The following is an 18375-nucleotide window of genomic DNA, read 5'->3' on the forward strand; positions in this document are numbered from 1 at the left end:
ACTGAATGGGCACTCCACCTGTTTTCTGCAAGGAGCAGTAGATTTCTTGGATTTTAGAATTGCTCTCAAACACTTGAAATAATTTTATTATTACTTAAAATGGTGCTTTGTAAGCTCAGTTTTACAGTAAATATAAAAATATTTTATGTCAGAACTATAGAGAAACCACAGTACACACCTCTGCAATTTGAGGATGGATTGTGTTCTGAAAGTTTATTAACTTGATTAGCCAAATAGAAGTATTGAAAAAAAGAACTACATTTCTCAGGCTAGGCCACAATAGTCAGTTAAGCTAATTGGAAACAGTTTGGGGACCAAGGAGAAAAAATATCTTTAATTTGGATCCAGGTTTCCATCAGATACATTATTTTCTGCCATCATTTAATGCACATCTGCTTAGGGTGAATTCCTTGTGGGGCTTTTGGTTGGTGTTTTAGTTTATTATGCCTTCACTTTATACTTTTTGGAAGATATTTTTACTGAATAGAGAATTCTGGATTTACAGTGTTTATTTAAGTATTTTAATAATTTGCCCATTGTCTTCTGGTTGCATAGGAGAATATGCTATCATTTTTATCTTTGTTTCTCTTAAGATTTTCCCTTTCACTGTTTCTTAGCAATTTGATTATTGCATGCTTTGCCATGCTTTTCTTTATAATTATTCTGCTTATGGTGTGTCAAGATTTGGGGATTTATCTGTTCATAGTTTTCATCAAATTTGGAATTTTTTTTAGCTACTCAGTTAAGTTTTTGCTTTCTTCCTCTTTTGTCCCCCCTGCAAGCCTCAAATTAATGACTGGTGGTTCACTTGATATTATCCCATGGGTCTCTGATGCTCTGTTCATGTTTTTTCCCCTGTTTCTGTGCTTTTATTTTCTCAGAGAGCCTATTGCAATGACTTCCAAGTCCACTGATCTTTTCTTTTGAAGTCTTGGGATGTAAATCCCATTCTGTGTAGTTTGTACTTCAAGTAGTTTCATCTTTACAAGTTACATTTTCCTTTTCTGTCCTCAGCAGACTGCATTTTTATCTACCTTCTTGAGCCTACAGAACACGTTTTTAATAGCTCTTTTAATGTCCTCTGCTAATCCCATCATCTCTTTTGCAGTGTCGATTTCTATTGATTAGTTTTATTCTTGATATAGGGCTTCCCTGGTGGCTCAGAGGTTAAAGTGTCTGCCTGCAATGCGGGAGACGTGGGTTCGATTCCTGGGCTTGATGTTAGTTTGGATGGATGAAGACTTTGTGCCCTTTACACTGTTGGGTGCTGGGTTTTGTTGCATTCCTTTATGTAGTGTTGGAGTTTGTTTTGGTGGCCCGTTAAGTTACACAGGAGTCATTTTATCCTCGTGTAACTTGCTTTTCAGCTTTTTTGGGTGTGTCAACAGTAACGTTTCATTTAGGCCTAATTTAGTTCTACTCCGTGGAGGCCCTTCCAAGGAGTCTGTCCCGTTCCTCCTACTGTGAACTCTTTCCCTACTCTGGCATGTAAGAGTAGGTCATTTTGGGGCTCACTGCTTGCTGGTGGCGCCTTCCTCACCCTGATTGCTTTTCTCTGGCATTGATTTACAGATCAGTGCTCAGCCCAAATCTCAGGAGGCCCTCTCTGCTGATCTCACTTTCTCTTTATGCAGCCTCACGCACTTTGCTGTTCTGCCCCGCAGCTTCCGGCCACTTTGGCATCCCTGAACCGGGATCTGTGTTGCTATAACTCAGAAAGACCACTCTATACTCTGTTCCCTCTCCTTACCAAGCCCTGGAAACTGCTCTGGGCAGGAAACTCGCCTCAGTTGTTACCCTTCTTGTTTCCCTTCTCGACAGCAGCCATGGTGCTGTGCTACCCATGGTCCAGTGTCTAAGAAGTGTTTCATATTTGTCTGTTTTTTTTCTTTTTTAAGTTATTTAAAGCAGGAAGTAAACCTGGTCCATTATGGGTGTAAGCAGAAGTCTGTCTTTACTTTTGAATCAGAATTCCAAGGATTGGTATTAGAGGAAAAAAAGATTATATATTGCTAATTCTAGAGGGAGGCACATTTTAAAGATTCCACCCTACTGTGTTAGAGAGTGAGATTTGTATTGTTCATATTTTAAGTTCAGAATGACTTAACCTCTTTGTCCAAATATGACTGGGTAGGTTTTTACCAACTGGCGTTTGCAGATGTATTTGGCATCTCTGTAATTGTGTTTTTCATAATTCACATCAGCATATTAAAGCCTCTGGAAATCTGATGGTTGAGAAACCTATTTGCTTAATACAGCATTTTACAAACTTGTTTGACTTCAGAACCCTTTTGTCATCTATGACTATTAGAGTATGCTTTGGAAATACTGTCATAGTCATGAACTTTTTAAAAAAATAATTTTGTTTATTTATTTTTGACTGTGCTGGGTCTTTGTTACTCCACAGGCTTTTCTCTAGGTGCAGCCAGTGGGGGCTGCTCTCTAGTTGGTGATGTGCAGGCTTCTCATTGTGGTGGCTTCTCTTGTGCGGCACAGGCTCTAGGGCACAAGGGCTTTGGTAGTCGCGGCTCCCAGGCTCTAGAGCACAGGCTCAGTAGATGCGATGCGTAGGCTTAGTTGCTCTGTGGCATGTGGGATCTTCCCAGATCAGGGATCAAACCTGTGTCTCTTGCATTGGTAGGCAGATTCTTTACCACTGAGCCACCAGGGGAAAGCCCATCATGAACTTCTTTTGTTCCTTGGTCTTCGTTACCATGTTAATGGCTGCATAAGATTGCATTGAGAATATGTACTATAGAACCACTTTCTTATTTGAATTTTAAAGCTGCTCTGATATTCCCACTATTGATGAGAACTGTGACATTGCTCAGTTAATTTATGTAGCTTTTTCTATATATTAAATTATTATCATAGATTTCTAAGAGTGAGGTTATTGGCCCAAAAACTGTTAAATGTTTTTATGGCTCTTGATTTGTATTACCTAATTGATTTTCCAGTAAAGTCTGTTAACTTCTGCATTAGTAATAGACTTTCAACATTGGGTGCATGAGGATTGTTTTTGCTTTATTTAAGGGAGAGAAAGCATGTGCTTATCAACGTGAGTTGGTAGCTGGATGAGAAGCCGCATGAGTCTCTCATTCATGACTACATGAATTCATTACATTCTTGACAGAATGTAAACCTCTGCTGAAATATTATCACATCAGTTAATGGTTCTCAGTACAGCAGGCTTTTATTAGTCTACTTTTCTCTCCTCATTTTGAAGTTTTTTGAAGTATATGTTCTTTTGAGTTATAATCTCTCCTATCATAACTCCCTTCCTCTGTTTTGAAACAGTGCGACTATGAAAACGTTCCGACGACAGTTTTCACTCCTTTGGAATATGGGTCTTGTGGTCTTTCTGAGGAGAAAGCTGTGGAGAAATTTGGGGAAGAAAATGTTGAGGTAAGTTTTACTTTTCACTACTTACTACTCTTTCCTCCAAAATTTAAAATAATTTCTAGCATAAAGAGAAGCTGAAAAATAGTACAAAGAACTTTTGTATACCCATTTTCCAGATTCATGTATTAGTAACATTTTGCCCATTTGTTTTATCCTCTTCATAGTCTTCTTTATCTCCATGCATCTGTGTATTTCTTTTTCCTGAACCATTTAAGAGTAAGTTGAATGCCCCTCTACCCCTAAATGCTTTAATACCATGAACAAGGACATTTTCCTATCTAAGCACATGATGGTTACTACTTTTAGACAGTTTGCTGTTGATATAATATTGTTATCTGACCTACCTTCCATTCGTCAGTTGATTCGGTAATTCTTGGTTCTGTTTTTCAAAACCACTTTTACTGGTTTCTTTCTATTATTAATATGGTTAAAAAATACAGGGAAAAAGACTAAAAAGTACCTACATTTCTACTGTTCTATTAGCTTTTTTTTTCCTACCATTAGCCTTTAATTTATAGCTAATGTTGCCAGTTACTTTATCCTATATATAGTCAAGGAAGGGATTCCCTTGTAGCTCAGTTGGTAAAGAATCTTCCTGCAGTACAGGAGACCCAGGTTCAGTTCCTAGGCCAGGAAGATCCCCTGGAGAAGGAAATGGCAACCTATTCCAGTATTCTTGCCTGGGAAATCCCATGGACGAGGAGCCTGGTGGTCTAGTTTATGGGGTCACTAGAGTCGGGCCCGACTTAGCTACTAAACCACCACCAATGTCAAGGAACCGCACATGAAGTAAACTACTTTTATATACACAAATAATGCCACACAAAGGGTCTGCTGTTTCAAATCATTTGGGAAAAAAAGTTTGCAGTAAAACCTAAAAGACCAGATTTGTGAATCAGAGTACATTTTGTAATATGAAAGTCTATTTTAAACTTCTCGACAACTTCTTTTATTCTGTATTTTAGTAATAACATGTAATATTGATCTATCAGTAATGCATTATTAGCATTTTTTTCTGGTTATAAGAATAGTATACTCATAGGAAATTTTCAAAATATTAAAAAAGGAAATTTTAATTCATGAAAAGATAATTGCTATTAATATTTTTGCATATTCTAGTCTAAGTATTTTATATATATATAATTTTGTTTTGGTATACATAGCTTAATTTTTAAAGTGTGATTAAGTTACATACAATTTTCTGTTGTACTTGACAGTTAGTATTAGATCACAAGCATTTCCCTCTAAAAGCACCATTTTAAAAAATGACTTGAAATATTTCCTTTCAGGGGTGCTACTATACAGTAATTTTTTGAGCCATTTTATTAGATTAATGTTTCACTATTATGAATAGAATGATGAACATCTTTGCTACTCATTGTCTCTTTCTCTGATTATTTTATGAGGATATATTGTGTCAAAATATAACTTAAATTTTAAGGTTCTTAATATTCTGTATTTTTTCAGATAAATTTTTGTGTTTGATTAGAATTGGCATTTTTCATTATAAAGGCAAGGCATTTGAGTTGAAGAAATCTTGAAAAATACAAAGGAAATAGGAAACAATCACTCATAGACTTATGTTTATAACACAGCTGTTGTTAGTAGTTTTTAAAATCATTTTTTCCCCTGTGTACTTGTCGTGATACTATGATACTATACATTCAATTTTGTAGCCCACATTTATAAAAAAATTTATATCATATTACAAGGTAAAAGAATGTTATATAACGTTTAGATAATCAGTGTGTTTTTAAAATATCCTGCCAACCTTGTATGTTTTGAATCGAGGCTAGCAGTTGAAGGAGAAAAAATCCTGTTAGTCATCCAAGACGTACGTTTATGAAATGTCAGTAAGGATGCCTGTGTCCTTTCATCTGTCTGTCGTCTTTCCCTCCTTCCTTCCCTCCTTCGGTACTTTTGGTGGATAATTTCAGAGAAGGAGATGTCTTTGAAAGTATTAAGTAAGAGAACTAGATAATTGCTATAATTGTTCCTGGCACCTTACTTGTTTCTTGCCCATAGTTGTCATTCTTTTGAGGTAACAAGATAGCGTTGGTTTCTTTTTTTTAATGCAAGACGGAAAGTAATTACATGGCTTCTTTCTCTCATTTGCTTGCACTTTGTTGTTGTTACATAAGGTTGATTCATTGGAGCCTGAAGTATAATTAAGGGATGAGATTATGGCAAAAGGGTTGTCAACTATGAGTTTAAAGTTATTTACCTTCTGACCAGGTTCTTATATGTTCCATGAATTTTTTTGTTTAATGAAAGTCTAATTATTAAATATTAAAGAGCATCCACTGTCTTCACACCACAACTAATGTTTGACAGACATACTTCTTGATACGATGGGTCTAAATTGTGCTTCTGTCTTGCTAGGTTTACCATAGTTACTTTTGGCCATTGGAATGGACGATTCCATCAAGAGATAACAACAAATGTTATGCAAAAGTAGTCTGCAATATCAAAGACAATGTAAGTGCTATTCATATTTACTCCTTTCTGCTGATTTCATTTTATTTTTACTATGCAGCTCTGTTTTGATCACATGATACACACATTGCATTCTTTTAGTAATTCACCTGTGAGTCTCCCCAGCTGTGTGGACGTTACACTAGGGTGAGGCCCATGATGACACACATGGCCTGACTCCCCTCTGCATGAATGTGTTGTGGGCAGTCAGTCAGAACCAATGAAGCCATTGACTATCTAAAAATAATGACAGAACAAGAAAGGAGTAACCCAAGTTCGTATGCTAAGCAGCCAGCACTAGTGAGAAAGCTGGAATGGGGGAAATCTTAATTGGGTTCTGATTTAAGATTTCATTGCTTGCTGCTTTGTGTAACAACTAGTAACAAAGACCTAAGGATAAACCCCCTGACCTCGCAGGCTTTGTTTCCATACCTACAAAGGGATGATTGGTTTTCAGACTTTTCTGACTGCTGCCCCCATTTTCTGTATTGTCACCCGGGACAAGTGTATGTCTGTGCACATGCTCTGTAAGTGTTCCGTGTGTGTGATGAGAACTCAGGATTTACTCTCTTAACAACTTTCATATCTAACTGGCAGCAGTGTTAGTTATATTATCCTGCTACACATTACACCACTGGGGCTTCCCAGGTGGCTCAGTGGTAAAGACTCTGTCAGCCATTGCAGGAGATGTGAGTTTGATCCCTGGGTCAGGAAGGTCCCCTGGAGAAAGAAATGGCAACCCACTCCTTTATTCTTGCCTGGGAAATCCCATGGGTGGAGGAGCCTGGTGGGCTGTACAGTCCACGGAGTGGCAAGAGTTGGACACGATTGAGCACTCATGTACACACGTTATACCTCGAGTGTTTCTTTAGTCTTATAATTGGAATTTTGTACCTTTCGACTAGGTTGATCCATTTCTCCCTTCCCGCATCCCCTACCTCTGGTAACCACAAATCTGATCTCTTTTTGTGAGCTTGTTTTCAAAGTATTAATGACTCATAGCACTGTGTTAAGTCCTGGTGTAGAACACAAAGGTTTGATTATTTGATATTTCTTTGCATTTCAAATGATCATCTAGTTACCATCTGTCACCATTCAAATTTATTACATAATTACTGACTGTATTCCCTACACTGTACATGACTGTATGGTGACTTATTTATTTTGTAACTGGAAGTCTGTACCTCTTGATCTCTCTTACCTTTGTGGGTTGAATCTTAACGAGAATTGGTAAATTTTTAACTTAGTTGAGATCTCTTATTTTTCAAAAAGTATCCCCAGTAAAAATATAAACCACTAAAAGAATTCATATGTTAATAGCCTAATAAATTAATTTTTTTCATTTTAGGATTTGAGTATAATTAAGTGATTTATTCAGAGAAGGCAATGGCACCCCACTCCAGTACTTTTGCCTGGAAAATCCCATGGACAGATGAGCCTGGAAGGCTGCAGTCCATGGGGTCGCTGAGGGTTGGACACGACTGAGTGACTTCACTTTCACGCTTTGGAGAAGGAAATGGCGACCCACTCCAGTGTTCTTGCCTGGAGAATCCCAGGGACGGGGGAGCCTGGTGGGCTGCCGTCTATGGGGTTGCACAGAGTCAGACACGAAGTGATGTATTGGCTTAGTAACTACTGCTTTACACAGTAGCACAGTTGCAGATTGCTTTTTTGCAGAGCGCAGAGTTCTAGGAAAACCTGGATTCGGTGCAAAAAAACGTCATCAATAGATGCATTTAATAAATGGACATACTAGGATTACCTCTAGCAAGCTATACAGGATTGACATAGAGAACAGTTTTATGTAGAGTTTTGTCTTTTTAGATATAGTTTTAATAAGGTCATTTGTATGAGTATGCATTAGATACCATGCTGCTACAGTCAAAAGGAGAGAATGCCATACATTCACGCTGGCAGTCTGACATCTGGTAGAAGATGCTTCATTTGCATACAGCAGTCGGTGAAACCTCAAAAGTTTCCTTTATATCAAGCAAATCTATTTTAGCTGTACTCAGTTCTCCTGTTCTTTTTTTTCTTTTACTGCTGTGACATTTGTTCAAATGGCATTTTTTTTATATAATATGAAAAATAACTTACACTACCAGTGACAACTCATTTTAATTAAAATAACTGAGGATGGTATTGTTGTTGGATGGTATTGCTGTCAATTATTTTCATAAACAAAGACAGTATTACAAGAGATGAATACTTTGCATTGCTCTTTTGTCATAAGCCATCTTATATAAAAGCTTGCTTCTGGTTTTTGACCATCCTTGGGGCAGGCTGTATTCATTTTTAGTTCGGTCACTTCACAGTGACTGAATGTGCTTGGTTTTAAATAGTACTTGCTTGCTAGGCTTTTATTCTTTTTGTATGCTATACTTTTTATACACAGTGTATTTGAAATTTGCAGAAAGGAATAGGGCAAGTACCTACTGCAGACTCTGACTATTAACATGTTGGTGTATTTGCCCAGAGCTTCTCTTATGAGAGACAGACATTTACATCACAGAGGCAGTTCGTAACGCGTATGTGCTCAGTCATGTCCTACTCTTTGCGACCCCATGGACTATAGCCTGCCAGGCTCCTCTGTCCATGGAATTTTTTAGGCAAGAATATTGGAATGGGTTGCCATTTCCTCCTCCAGGGGAACTTCCCCACCCAGGGATCAAACTCTGATCTCCTGCCTTGGCAGGCAGATTCTTTACCCCTGAGCCACTGGGGAAGCTCACAGTTTATAATAGGCTGTATTTACTTATTGAACATGTAAAATGTGTCAGCCATTACTTAATGATCTACATGTACTAACTTCTTTAATCCTTGTGTAATCCTGTGAGATACTGTGCTATTGTTATCCCCATTTTATAGACAAGGAAGCTGAAGTGTGGAAGTTAATTGTGCTAGGAGCTGGAATTCAGTTCAAGGCAACTAGAATCCATGCTGTTAACCTCTAGCCTAATCATCTTTCACGTTTCTTCTTGGTCCTCCACCCTCATTCCTTCCCTGCCTCAGAGGCCATACTCTCCTCACGTTGGGCTGTCTCATACTTTTATGAGACATACTGTTCATACTTTTATATATTTGCTGCTTATTATGTCCTGTAAACATCATACATCATGGTTTAAAGAAAGGTGGTATCCTCAGCTAAATAGAAGCCTGTACCTTTTCCTTTTTAATCTCGCTTTTTGAGATCTATCCATATTATTGCATTTAAATCTAGTGTATTTTAAGAGCTAGTGTATTTTGTGCTTTATTTATCCATATGCACAACCCCTAATTGCCAAAATGAATAAAGCAAGAGTCTTAACATGAAGTGGATTACATACAGAAGGCTGTTCCTGACTGTTTTCAGGGAGCCATTGAACATCAGATAAGGCTCTGCACCTCATTGCCTGAGCTGCCTCATCTGTTACAAGAGGGTTGGATTGGATGGGCCAGCCCAGAGCTTGGAAAGTCTGCACAGTAGAATGCAACAGGTTTCCCTGCTCTTGGCAGGGGTAGCCTGAGTTTGGATTTAGCATTTATTCAAAATGATTCTCACACAGGTATTTCAGAATTGCCAAATATTTTTCTCTTGCTTTCAAAAATGTTTTCACATTGGAAGGCTCTCAGGTTCTTCTGTCTACTCCCCAAACTTCAGTTTAAATGGTTTTTTAATTTGAATGGCTGCTCTTAAATGTTTGAGCTACCACAGGTGGAGCTTTGAGACAACCAGATAGAGATGAGGGGACCACTGGACAGCCCTTTGAAAACACTTTCCAACAGCCCTTTGAAAACGCTTTCCAGAACATTTTGGTGCTTACGGGGTTGCACACATTTTTGCTTTTGCAAAGTGTTCTTCCTCATCATCACCAATGGCTGGTTCCTTCTCTTCCTTCTTGCTTAATGTGACCACAGTTCTGTATTAGCCCGTGTTGCAGTACCTTCAGCCTACACAGTTTTCAGCAGCAAGCATCAGTATTTCTGAATGGGTTTTTTTTTAGGTTAGACTGGAAAAATATTCCAGGCTGTTAAGGAGGGAAAATTCTACATAATCGTATCACTTTTTTGTATCTTAGGAACGTGTTGTGGGCTTTCACCTACTGGGTCCGAATGCTGGAGAGGTGACCCAGGGGTTCGCAGCGGCACTCAAATGTGGGCTGACCAAGGACCAGCTGGACAGCACCATCGGGATCCACCCTGTTTGCGCAGAGGTGCGTCTCTACAGTTTCTTTATTATTATTATGTTTTCTCCACACTTTCTTATTATTATATTTTCTCCACACTTTCAATTAAGGCTAGATAGTGCCTGTCTGTGTGTGCTCAGTCATGTCTGACTCTTTGTGACCCCCATGGGCTGTAGCCCACCAGGCTTCTCTGACAGTGGGATCCTCCAGGCAAGAATACTGGAGTGGGTTACCATTTCCTACTCTAGGGGATCTTCCCGATCTAGGGATCGGACCCGAGCCTCTTGTGTCTCCTACATTGGCAGGCGGATTCTTTACCACTACACCACCTGGAAAGCCCACTAGATAGTACTGTCGTGCTGCTGAATAGTAAAAATGATGAGAGTGATTTATACGGATATGCTTCAAATCGTTTATCATGTGTCATAAATTATTTTCATGGCGATCAGCTGATGATGACATTCGTACTCAAAACGAGCGTCAGTGCTAGTTATCCCTGAGCTACCTGCAGGCTAATGATGTCGTCTCCCTTGTTAGCTTTTAGTGTCAAAGGATGAGAAAGCGAAGCTTGTGAAAGAAAGATCAAGCCAATGACAGCAGAGCTGGAAGCTTCCCAGCGGGGCCTCCGGGTGTCAGCGTTTCTCCACACCCGTCAGTGCTCATCCATGGGCCAGTTACTTACCGCGCTGCCACTAAGTAGGGCTTGTAGGCCAGGCATGCGTCCACTGGAGAACCTGGAGGCCGGGGGAGGTACACATCAAAAGGCTTAGGAACGGAGCTGAGAAGTGCAGCCTGGAAGGATGTTCTCGTTTCCTTTTGCTCTGTCTTTTCCCTGAGTGTCTTCCTCTATACTAATATGCGCCTGTTTAGTGACCAGGTCAGAGAACTTTGTATATGTTGTTTTGTTCTGGGTTTTATTTGTTGTTTTGTTTTTGAAAACTTGTTTTTGTGAAGTAAAACTGAATTTTGAAAAATGATACATAAAAATAGAAAAGAGAATAGATTTTTAAAAGCTCTTGAAGATTGTGCAGTGTATCTTTTATTCAGTGTCATGACTAAGACTGTCTAGGGAAGGAGAGGAGCCAGTTATTGTCATTCTTTTTCAAAAACAGTGTGTTGGATTCTTGGGGCTGACATAACGCACCGTTGCAACTTAGGTGTTTAAAAACAGCAGAAATGTCTTCTATGAGAGTGCTGGAGGCCAGGGTCTGAAAGCAGGGCCATGCTCCCTCCAGGGCCCCTGGAGACGAGGCCTTCCTTGCCTTTATATCCTCTGCCTCTGGCTTCATGTGGCCTTACCTGCTGTGTGTCTGGGTCCAGATTTCCCTCCTACTGTAAGGGTGTGGATTAGGGCCCTGCTGATCCAGCATGGTTTCGTTTTCACTTCGTTACATCTGTAAAGACCCTGTTTCTAACCAAAGTCACGACATTCACAGGCACTGAGGCCTAGGACTTGAGCTTCTCTTTCTGGAGGACTTTATTCAACCCACAACGGTGGGTATGGTTAAAGTCTCGGATACTTTAAAACAGCAGTCATCCTCAACCAGGATAAAGACATCCCTTCCCAACTTGGCTATGCGAGCGTTTAGTTCTTTAATCTGAACGTGGTTCTCAGCAGACTGGTTAAAGGCTGACGTGAGCGTGGCTCCTGCTGCCTCCCTGGTTGTGTCGTGTCATGTCATGACCCAGTGGCAGCACGCGGCACTGTCTGCAGGCTGACTGCCAGCTGGGCAGAGAGGTGCAGTGGAGAAGGCAGGCGTCCCCCTGAAGTCCAGGCCCGCGGAGAGGTCAGCCGGAGGCCTCTGCCCGCGCTGCACCTGGCATGCTGGAAACCCTCCTGAAGCGTGTGCCGCTGTGCGTCTCCATCTGCTGTTTCTCGTATGACTTTGAAGCTCAGAGGTGAACATTCGCTCTTTTCATAGCGCTTTTCTCTTTGTCTTGTTTCCACGGAGGCAACTGATTAATGAGATTTAAAAACTGGCTGCCGCTGTCTCCCTCTGAGTGCATTTGTTGTGCAGCTGTGTGCCTAGCTCCGTGCTGGGTGCTGGCGAGCAGCAGGGGTTTGAGTCAGAGCAGCCAGGCGGGTGAGGGAAGGGCCGGGCACACATCTGGGTGGTGGGGGCTCAGGACAAGTGCACCGTGGCGTTGGGGGCAGTTCCCGCACAAGAGGAGAAGCATGCATTCGTGTCAGCCAGTCCGAGGTAGCACCAAGTACGAGAACCCTGTGTGGCAGAGATCATGGTTTATTCGGGGACCTGAAGGCCCTCAGGACTGCTATCGCAGTGCCACACCAGCTGTGGGTGGTTTGTACCATTTCAATAAAAGAACCTGGGTGATTGCACAGCCTTTGGCTCCGAAGTAGTTCCCTATAGGAGCTGACGTATTCCTCGGTGGAGGCTTTGCTTTTTTGGAGGAAAATAGTTTCCACGGGGTTTCCTTCTGGAGTCGCTGTGGGAGGAGGAGAGACTACTGGTGTTTTGATGAAAGCCCCGCGGTGTTGGTGAGAGAGGAATTCTCAAGGTCTGAGGTGTCAGTGACGCACGAGCGTTATTCAGTTTGAGGTTGGTGTGATGGTTATTTATCCTGGACATCTGAGCAGTAATAATTGAAGAAACTGATCACATGTGATTTTGAGTAGTAGTTTCAACTAATTAAGTTTATCTGTAAAGAAAAAATAATGGCTTAAGAAGAAGGAGCATCAGAGACAAGACCTGTGAAATGTCTTAAATGAATTTTAGTGCCAGACATCGAAAGTTTTGTTTCATTAATAGTCAACAGAATCCCAGTCTACAGTGGATGGGGTGGGGGGATCTTGTAAGGCTCGGAGGGGTTGGCTGGGTAAGAGACGTACATGCCTCCCATAGTGTTTATTTACCCTTTTGTTAGAGTGTTCTTTGTCCTGGGATCAAGAAGCTGCCTCTGCTCGTTTTTTTCAAGTATATTTTTAGGACAATTGTAAATCAGGTCTGTGCGTATAAGATCCATGTAGGAATTGACCCTGTTTGTTTTTTTCCGTATAGACTAACCAGCAATGGCAGTTTGGCTTCCTCCGTGTCTTTAACATGTTTCCAGTAGAAGAGAAATAGATAAGAGCTCTTTCTTTCCCCCTTCGTTTCTTTCCATTTTTGATGGGTTTAGTTTTTTATCCTTGGAGAAGGTAATGGCAACCCACTCCAGTACTCTTGCCTGGAAACTCCCATGGATGGAGGAGCCTGGTAGGCTGCAGTCCATGGAGTTGCAAAGAATCAGACACAACTGAGCGACTTCACTTTCACTTTTCACTTTCATGCATTGGAGAAGGAAATGGCACCCCACTCCAGCGTTCTTGCCTGGAGAATCCTAGGGACAGAGGAGCCCGGTAGGCTGCCGTCTACAGGGTCGCACAGAGTCAGACATGACTGAAGCGACTTAGCAGCAGTTTTTTATCCACACATCCTACAAGTTCTATTTCTAAATTAATTCCTGAGGAATAAAACATAAGCTTACAAATTCACAAGCATGAAATTGGCTTTAATGTATTCCCTTGCTCATTATTTTTCTTTCTTTAGAAAATTGGAAAGAGAGCATGTTTGATGGTATTTTAAATTGCCTGTAATACCAGCATTTGAACACAGCTATTTTCATTATTGCATATTATCTTGCTGATCTCATCCACAGTCACACATTTTTTTTAAACAAAGGAGTTATATTGCTCTTCAAAAAATAGTTGTACTAGTTTATAGTGCCATCAGCTTTGAATTTGAGTGCTCATGAAAATATTGCAAAATTCAGTGCAACTTTTTCTGTAATAAGTTCAAAAGAAAGGACTGTTTCAAGCCTTTTCACATATCTTTGTTAATAAGGATGAACTTCTTATAATTATTATTTTTGGGAATGTGAATTGTTCTCACATTTTCTTCTGGGTTCATGCTTTAAATGTTTTACTAGCCATTATTACTTGGGTCTGACTTTTTTTGCAGTGCTGCTGATAAATTGGCATAGAGGGGGAAAAAAGGCTTTGTCACTGCTTTAAGGTTAAATAGACTAAGGATTTTTCTCAGTATTGTTCCTCCTTTACACAGAATTGTTTTCCCCTCTTATTCACAAGTATTTTTGATGCTGATTCCTATTGTTTTGACCTGTAGAAGTCAAAACGGCCTCAATTTCTTGTGCTTTCCTCTTTGTATTAAAAATCAGGAAACCAAATATTTCTTGAAAATCAAAGATGCAGCTGACCAAAGAGGGTGTCCAGGTATGCTGACAATAAGTCTTGCTTCCACTGGGGCTCTCCCAAATAGGCCATGGCTTCTTGTCTCAGTGAGACACTCACTGGCTCGCTGAAGTGAAGTGAAGTGAAAGTCGCTCAGTCGTGTCCAACTCTTTGTGACCCTATGGACTATACAGTCCATGGAATTCTCCAGGCCACAGTACTGGAGTGGGTAGCCTTTCCCTTCTCCAGGGGATCTTCCCAACCCAGGGATCGAACCCAGGTCTCCCACATTGCTAAACACAAAATTACTTTGTTTTTATGCCTGAGCAGTATGGATAGTCAGTTTGGGTGTGGTTTTGTTTTTCCTGTATGCCTTGTGGGGCTTGGAGGTCATCATGGATCAGCTGCAGCCCAGCTCCCTGCTGTCGTCACTCCAGGACCCAGCTGACAGGGCAGCTTCTTCTGGGGCCACTGTGGCTTAATGGCAGAGAGACAGGAGGTGCAGGAAGAGCACCTTGGTGCTCAGGGCTTGTGTTCCCAAGTGATGCTTTCCACTTCCCCTCCTTGGCCAGAGCAAGCCCCTGTCCCTGACATCCATGTCCAGTAGGGCAGGAATGTATGACGTGTCCATATAGGGTCATCACAGGGAGGTGAAGGCACCATCTGTTTTGGAAACAAAATGATCACAGTAGTGTTAACATGAAGAAGGATCAGATTTGACAGAAGAGAAGCAAGATACCTAAGACTTACTAAATGATGATATATCAACAGTGGTGGAAACAGAGGAATTAAGAATCAATTCCAAGCTCATGGCCTGAGCAGCCAAGTAGTGGTGATGCCGATCACTGGGAGGAGCTGGGTTAAGTGAAGACAGGGTCAGTGCTGGACAGAGTTAAGTCTGAAGAGGTGTGGGTCCGGTCTTACTGTCTTGGAGCTCAGGAGAGACGGTGGCTGGAGAGGCCCAGCTTCAACGGATCTCTCCAGCTGATTCAACCTGCCTGAAAGGGAGTAGTCGACTGAAGGAGATCATGATAAGAGTGTGTAAAGGGAGAGAGGATCAGCTCAGGAGCGGGGGACACACACAGAGTTCTAACCACATTATGAGGCTGTCTGAGCTGGGCACAAGGGTATTTGGAATAGTACACTTTATTCCCTTCTGTGTATCCAGAATATTCCATGGCGCGTTTCTTTTAGAATTAATAAGCAACCAGGGAGATTGTTTTAATCACTTCATAAATCACATGCTAATAATAAGTGCTTTATTAGATAGAGCCTACATTTTCTCTGCTTTACCTTGGTGAAATGCTTACGTTGGTCGTATTATCCTCTGTTGTACACATTTTAAGTACTCGGCCAAGTCATCCTTTGTACATATGGTGTTATCTCAACTGCTCTGCTAACTTTCGTCCCAGTGTCTGAAACTCTCATGTTGTTTCCACCCCTGCAGGTGTTCACGACTCTGTCGGTGACCAAGCGCTCCGGGGGAAACATCCTCCAGACCGGTTGCTGAGGTTAAGCCCCAGTGTAGATGCTGCCGCCTAGACTCCAAACCACTGATGTGTTTCTTGCCCAAGTCCAAGGCGAAGTGCTGCGAAAGGCTCTCGGGTTTGGCACCTGCGTGTCCGTGCTTACACTCCCCGAGGCCCCCTTGGATCTCACGGGTGGGAGGTGATTCGTGGAAGGCAGGCAGCATTTGCATTGGGGTTACTGTGATGTACTCAAAACTGGCTTTTGGCAGAGCATCAGAGTGATGCGTCCATGAAGTCACCAGCCCCAAGCCCCTCGCGGTGGGTGGTGATGGAACCGTCAAAGCAGTTTTCTCTTGGCCTTTCCTTTGTGGGTTTTCTTACGTTCACCGTCAAGCTTTCTAATGTTGGTTCTTTTTTCACTTTTTCTCCTCGGTGTTAGTGATACTAGAGATGATAGCAAACAATTTTGGTCCCAAAGCAGGTCATGGCTACCATGTGCAAATACAAGCGACTCACCGCCGGGAAAGCATGGGGAAGCTCCCAGGCTTGTCCCGGGAGAGACCGCCCTGTGGCCCAAGTCTCCTCCCAGAACCAGGGAAGCATGGTTGGCCAGTTTGCTCACATGCCACACCACTGGTGATTGTTTTTAGTTCTGTTTGGAAAAGGCAGTGGTTACCTGGCCAGCCTATCTGAAGGAGTCTCCACCGCAGAGGACTCGCTAGTGCAGTGTGGTTTCCACGTTCTTCATCACGGAGGCAGATGTATACCTGAAAAGGGGAAAAACAAAAGACGTCTTTATTTAGCCTGTTGTGTGCTGGTCTAAGTGAGCTGAGATCTGTTGCAATGGAAAACATTTAGCGCTTGTTTAAAACTGTTTTGGGGAGTAGCTTTTGCTTTAAGCTGAAATCACAAGATACCAGAGCTTTATTTTTCATGTGTGCTAGGTATCTATCCCTTTGAGAACTACATTCATAGGAAAAAAAAGGTTTCTACACTTGACAATTTAACTCTTGTGGTAATTGCTTTGTTTTTAAAAGGAAGCTGTTAATATCATAATTTATTATTTTTGAACACAGGTGGATGTGAAGGATTTTCATTTAAAAACCAAGTGGTTTTGACTTTTTCTATTGACCGTATTTGGTGGAATTTGGGCAGAAGTGTTTATGCTCTGCTGGCATTCGAACTCGGATTATCACAAAGAGGTATTAACCCTGCAGTTAGAGATTTCCAGCTACAGCTACTGACAATGCATTATATCTAGGCCGTTTCCCCTCTACAGAAGTAGGATGTTAAACATGCTGTGGATGGCAGGCCTCCCACCAGCAGTTCTTGTAGCCCCCCAGCCCTCTTTTTGGGTCTTCCCTCTGTGTGTGTTTCTCAGCCACAACACTGAGCGGTCGATTCAAAGTACATTTCTCGATCACCTCAGGGAACTCGGTGTCTGCCCAGCATTCGGTCAGCAGGGCCCCTGACCTCGCCTGTCCCACGGCCCTGCCTCAGCCCACCCCATCTGGTTATGTGGAGAGAAGGGAAAAGGAAAAAGAGAGGGGAATTGAGGCAGCTGACTGTGTTCGGTTTTATTTATTATTTTTTTAATTTTTTATTTTCCCCTCCAAGTCTGCCAATTTCTGAAACTAGAACACAGGCAGTACAGGGTGATCAAGCCTAATCATGTTGTGATTCTGTCTTCTTCGTGGAATGGAATATTCTGCCCCCACGAGAAGAGTCCCACCTTACAGACTTGTCTCTGTAATCGCCCGTGTGTATTGAAACTCATTAAATTCCATGTATTTTTGTTATAAATCTTCTGGAAGAAAAAAAAGCAATGTGAAACATTAAAAGGTATTAATATCCACTGTGTTGTGCCTTCTTACTGAATGGTAGTCCCGGGCTCGTTTGCCTGAGAACTGAATGGATGTCAGGGCTCATGTTGGTGGTGCTTAGAATTCGGTGCTCAGTTTCATTGATGCCGCACTGCCAGGCCTGCCTGGTCGATATGCTGAGGTTCATATTTTAGTCTTGTTGACCCCTTGGCAGGTAGCGTGTGAGACTTCTCAGCCTCCATACTTGGGGCTTCCCCAGGGGCTCAGTGGTAAAGAATCTGCCTGCAGTGTGGGAGACCCAGATTCGATCCCTGGACCAGGAAGATCCCCTGGAGAAGGGCATGGCAACTTACTCCAGTATTCTTGCCTGGAGAATCCCCTGGACAGAGGAGCCTAGCAGGTCACAAAAGGACATGACTGAAGCAACTTGGCACTTAGCACGCACATATTTGCACCAGCCAGTTCTTTATAATGAATCTATTACCTGTATCTATCTACCTGCCCATCCCCTACTGGTCCACTTTATCTAGAGAACTTGGACCAAAACAAACAGATCTCACCTCTGAAGATGTGTGTGGTCAGGTAGGGTTGGGTGAATGTACTCAATTACTCCTTCATCTCCTCCACAGATAGTAGGTACCAGGTACTGTTCTAGGCAGGCGAGTTCAGCAGTCCACAAGAAACATCAGTAATCCTCGTCAAAAATTACATAGAAGGAAACAAGCAAAAATAACTAAATAGGTCAATTGTTTTGAATGTTAGATGGTGTTAAGTACCCTGGAGAAAAACCTAAGCAGGGAAGGGAAGAGGTCTGTAGGGCGTGGGGAGTGGAATTTTAATGAAGGTGGTGG

The 18375-nt window shown here is 41.8% G+C and overlaps 1 protein-coding gene across 4 annotated transcripts in view; it reads left to right on the forward strand.

Moving 5' to 3' along the window:
• Positions 1–17556, forward strand: part of TXNRD1 (thioredoxin reductase 1) — a 96047-nt gene extending 78491 nt beyond the window's left edge. For all 4 annotated transcript variants that reach the window (XM_005680561.3, XM_018048193.1, XM_005680557.3 and 1 more), the window contains 4 exons: positions 3298–3405; positions 5785–5880; positions 9936–10070; positions 15680–17556. In XM_005680561.3, coding sequence (XP_005680618.1) covers positions 3298–3405; positions 5785–5880; positions 9936–10070; positions 15680–15742 — 402 coding nt within the window. In that variant the 3' untranslated portion in view covers positions 15743–17556. The remainder of the gene's footprint in view (positions 1–3297; positions 3406–5784; positions 5881–9935; positions 10071–15679) is intronic.

This window comes from Capra hircus, chromosome 5 (assembly GCF_001704415.2).
Source record: "Capra hircus breed San Clemente chromosome 5, ASM170441v1, whole genome shotgun sequence".
Taxonomy (NCBI): domain Eukaryota; kingdom Metazoa; phylum Chordata; class Mammalia; order Artiodactyla; family Bovidae; genus Capra; species Capra hircus.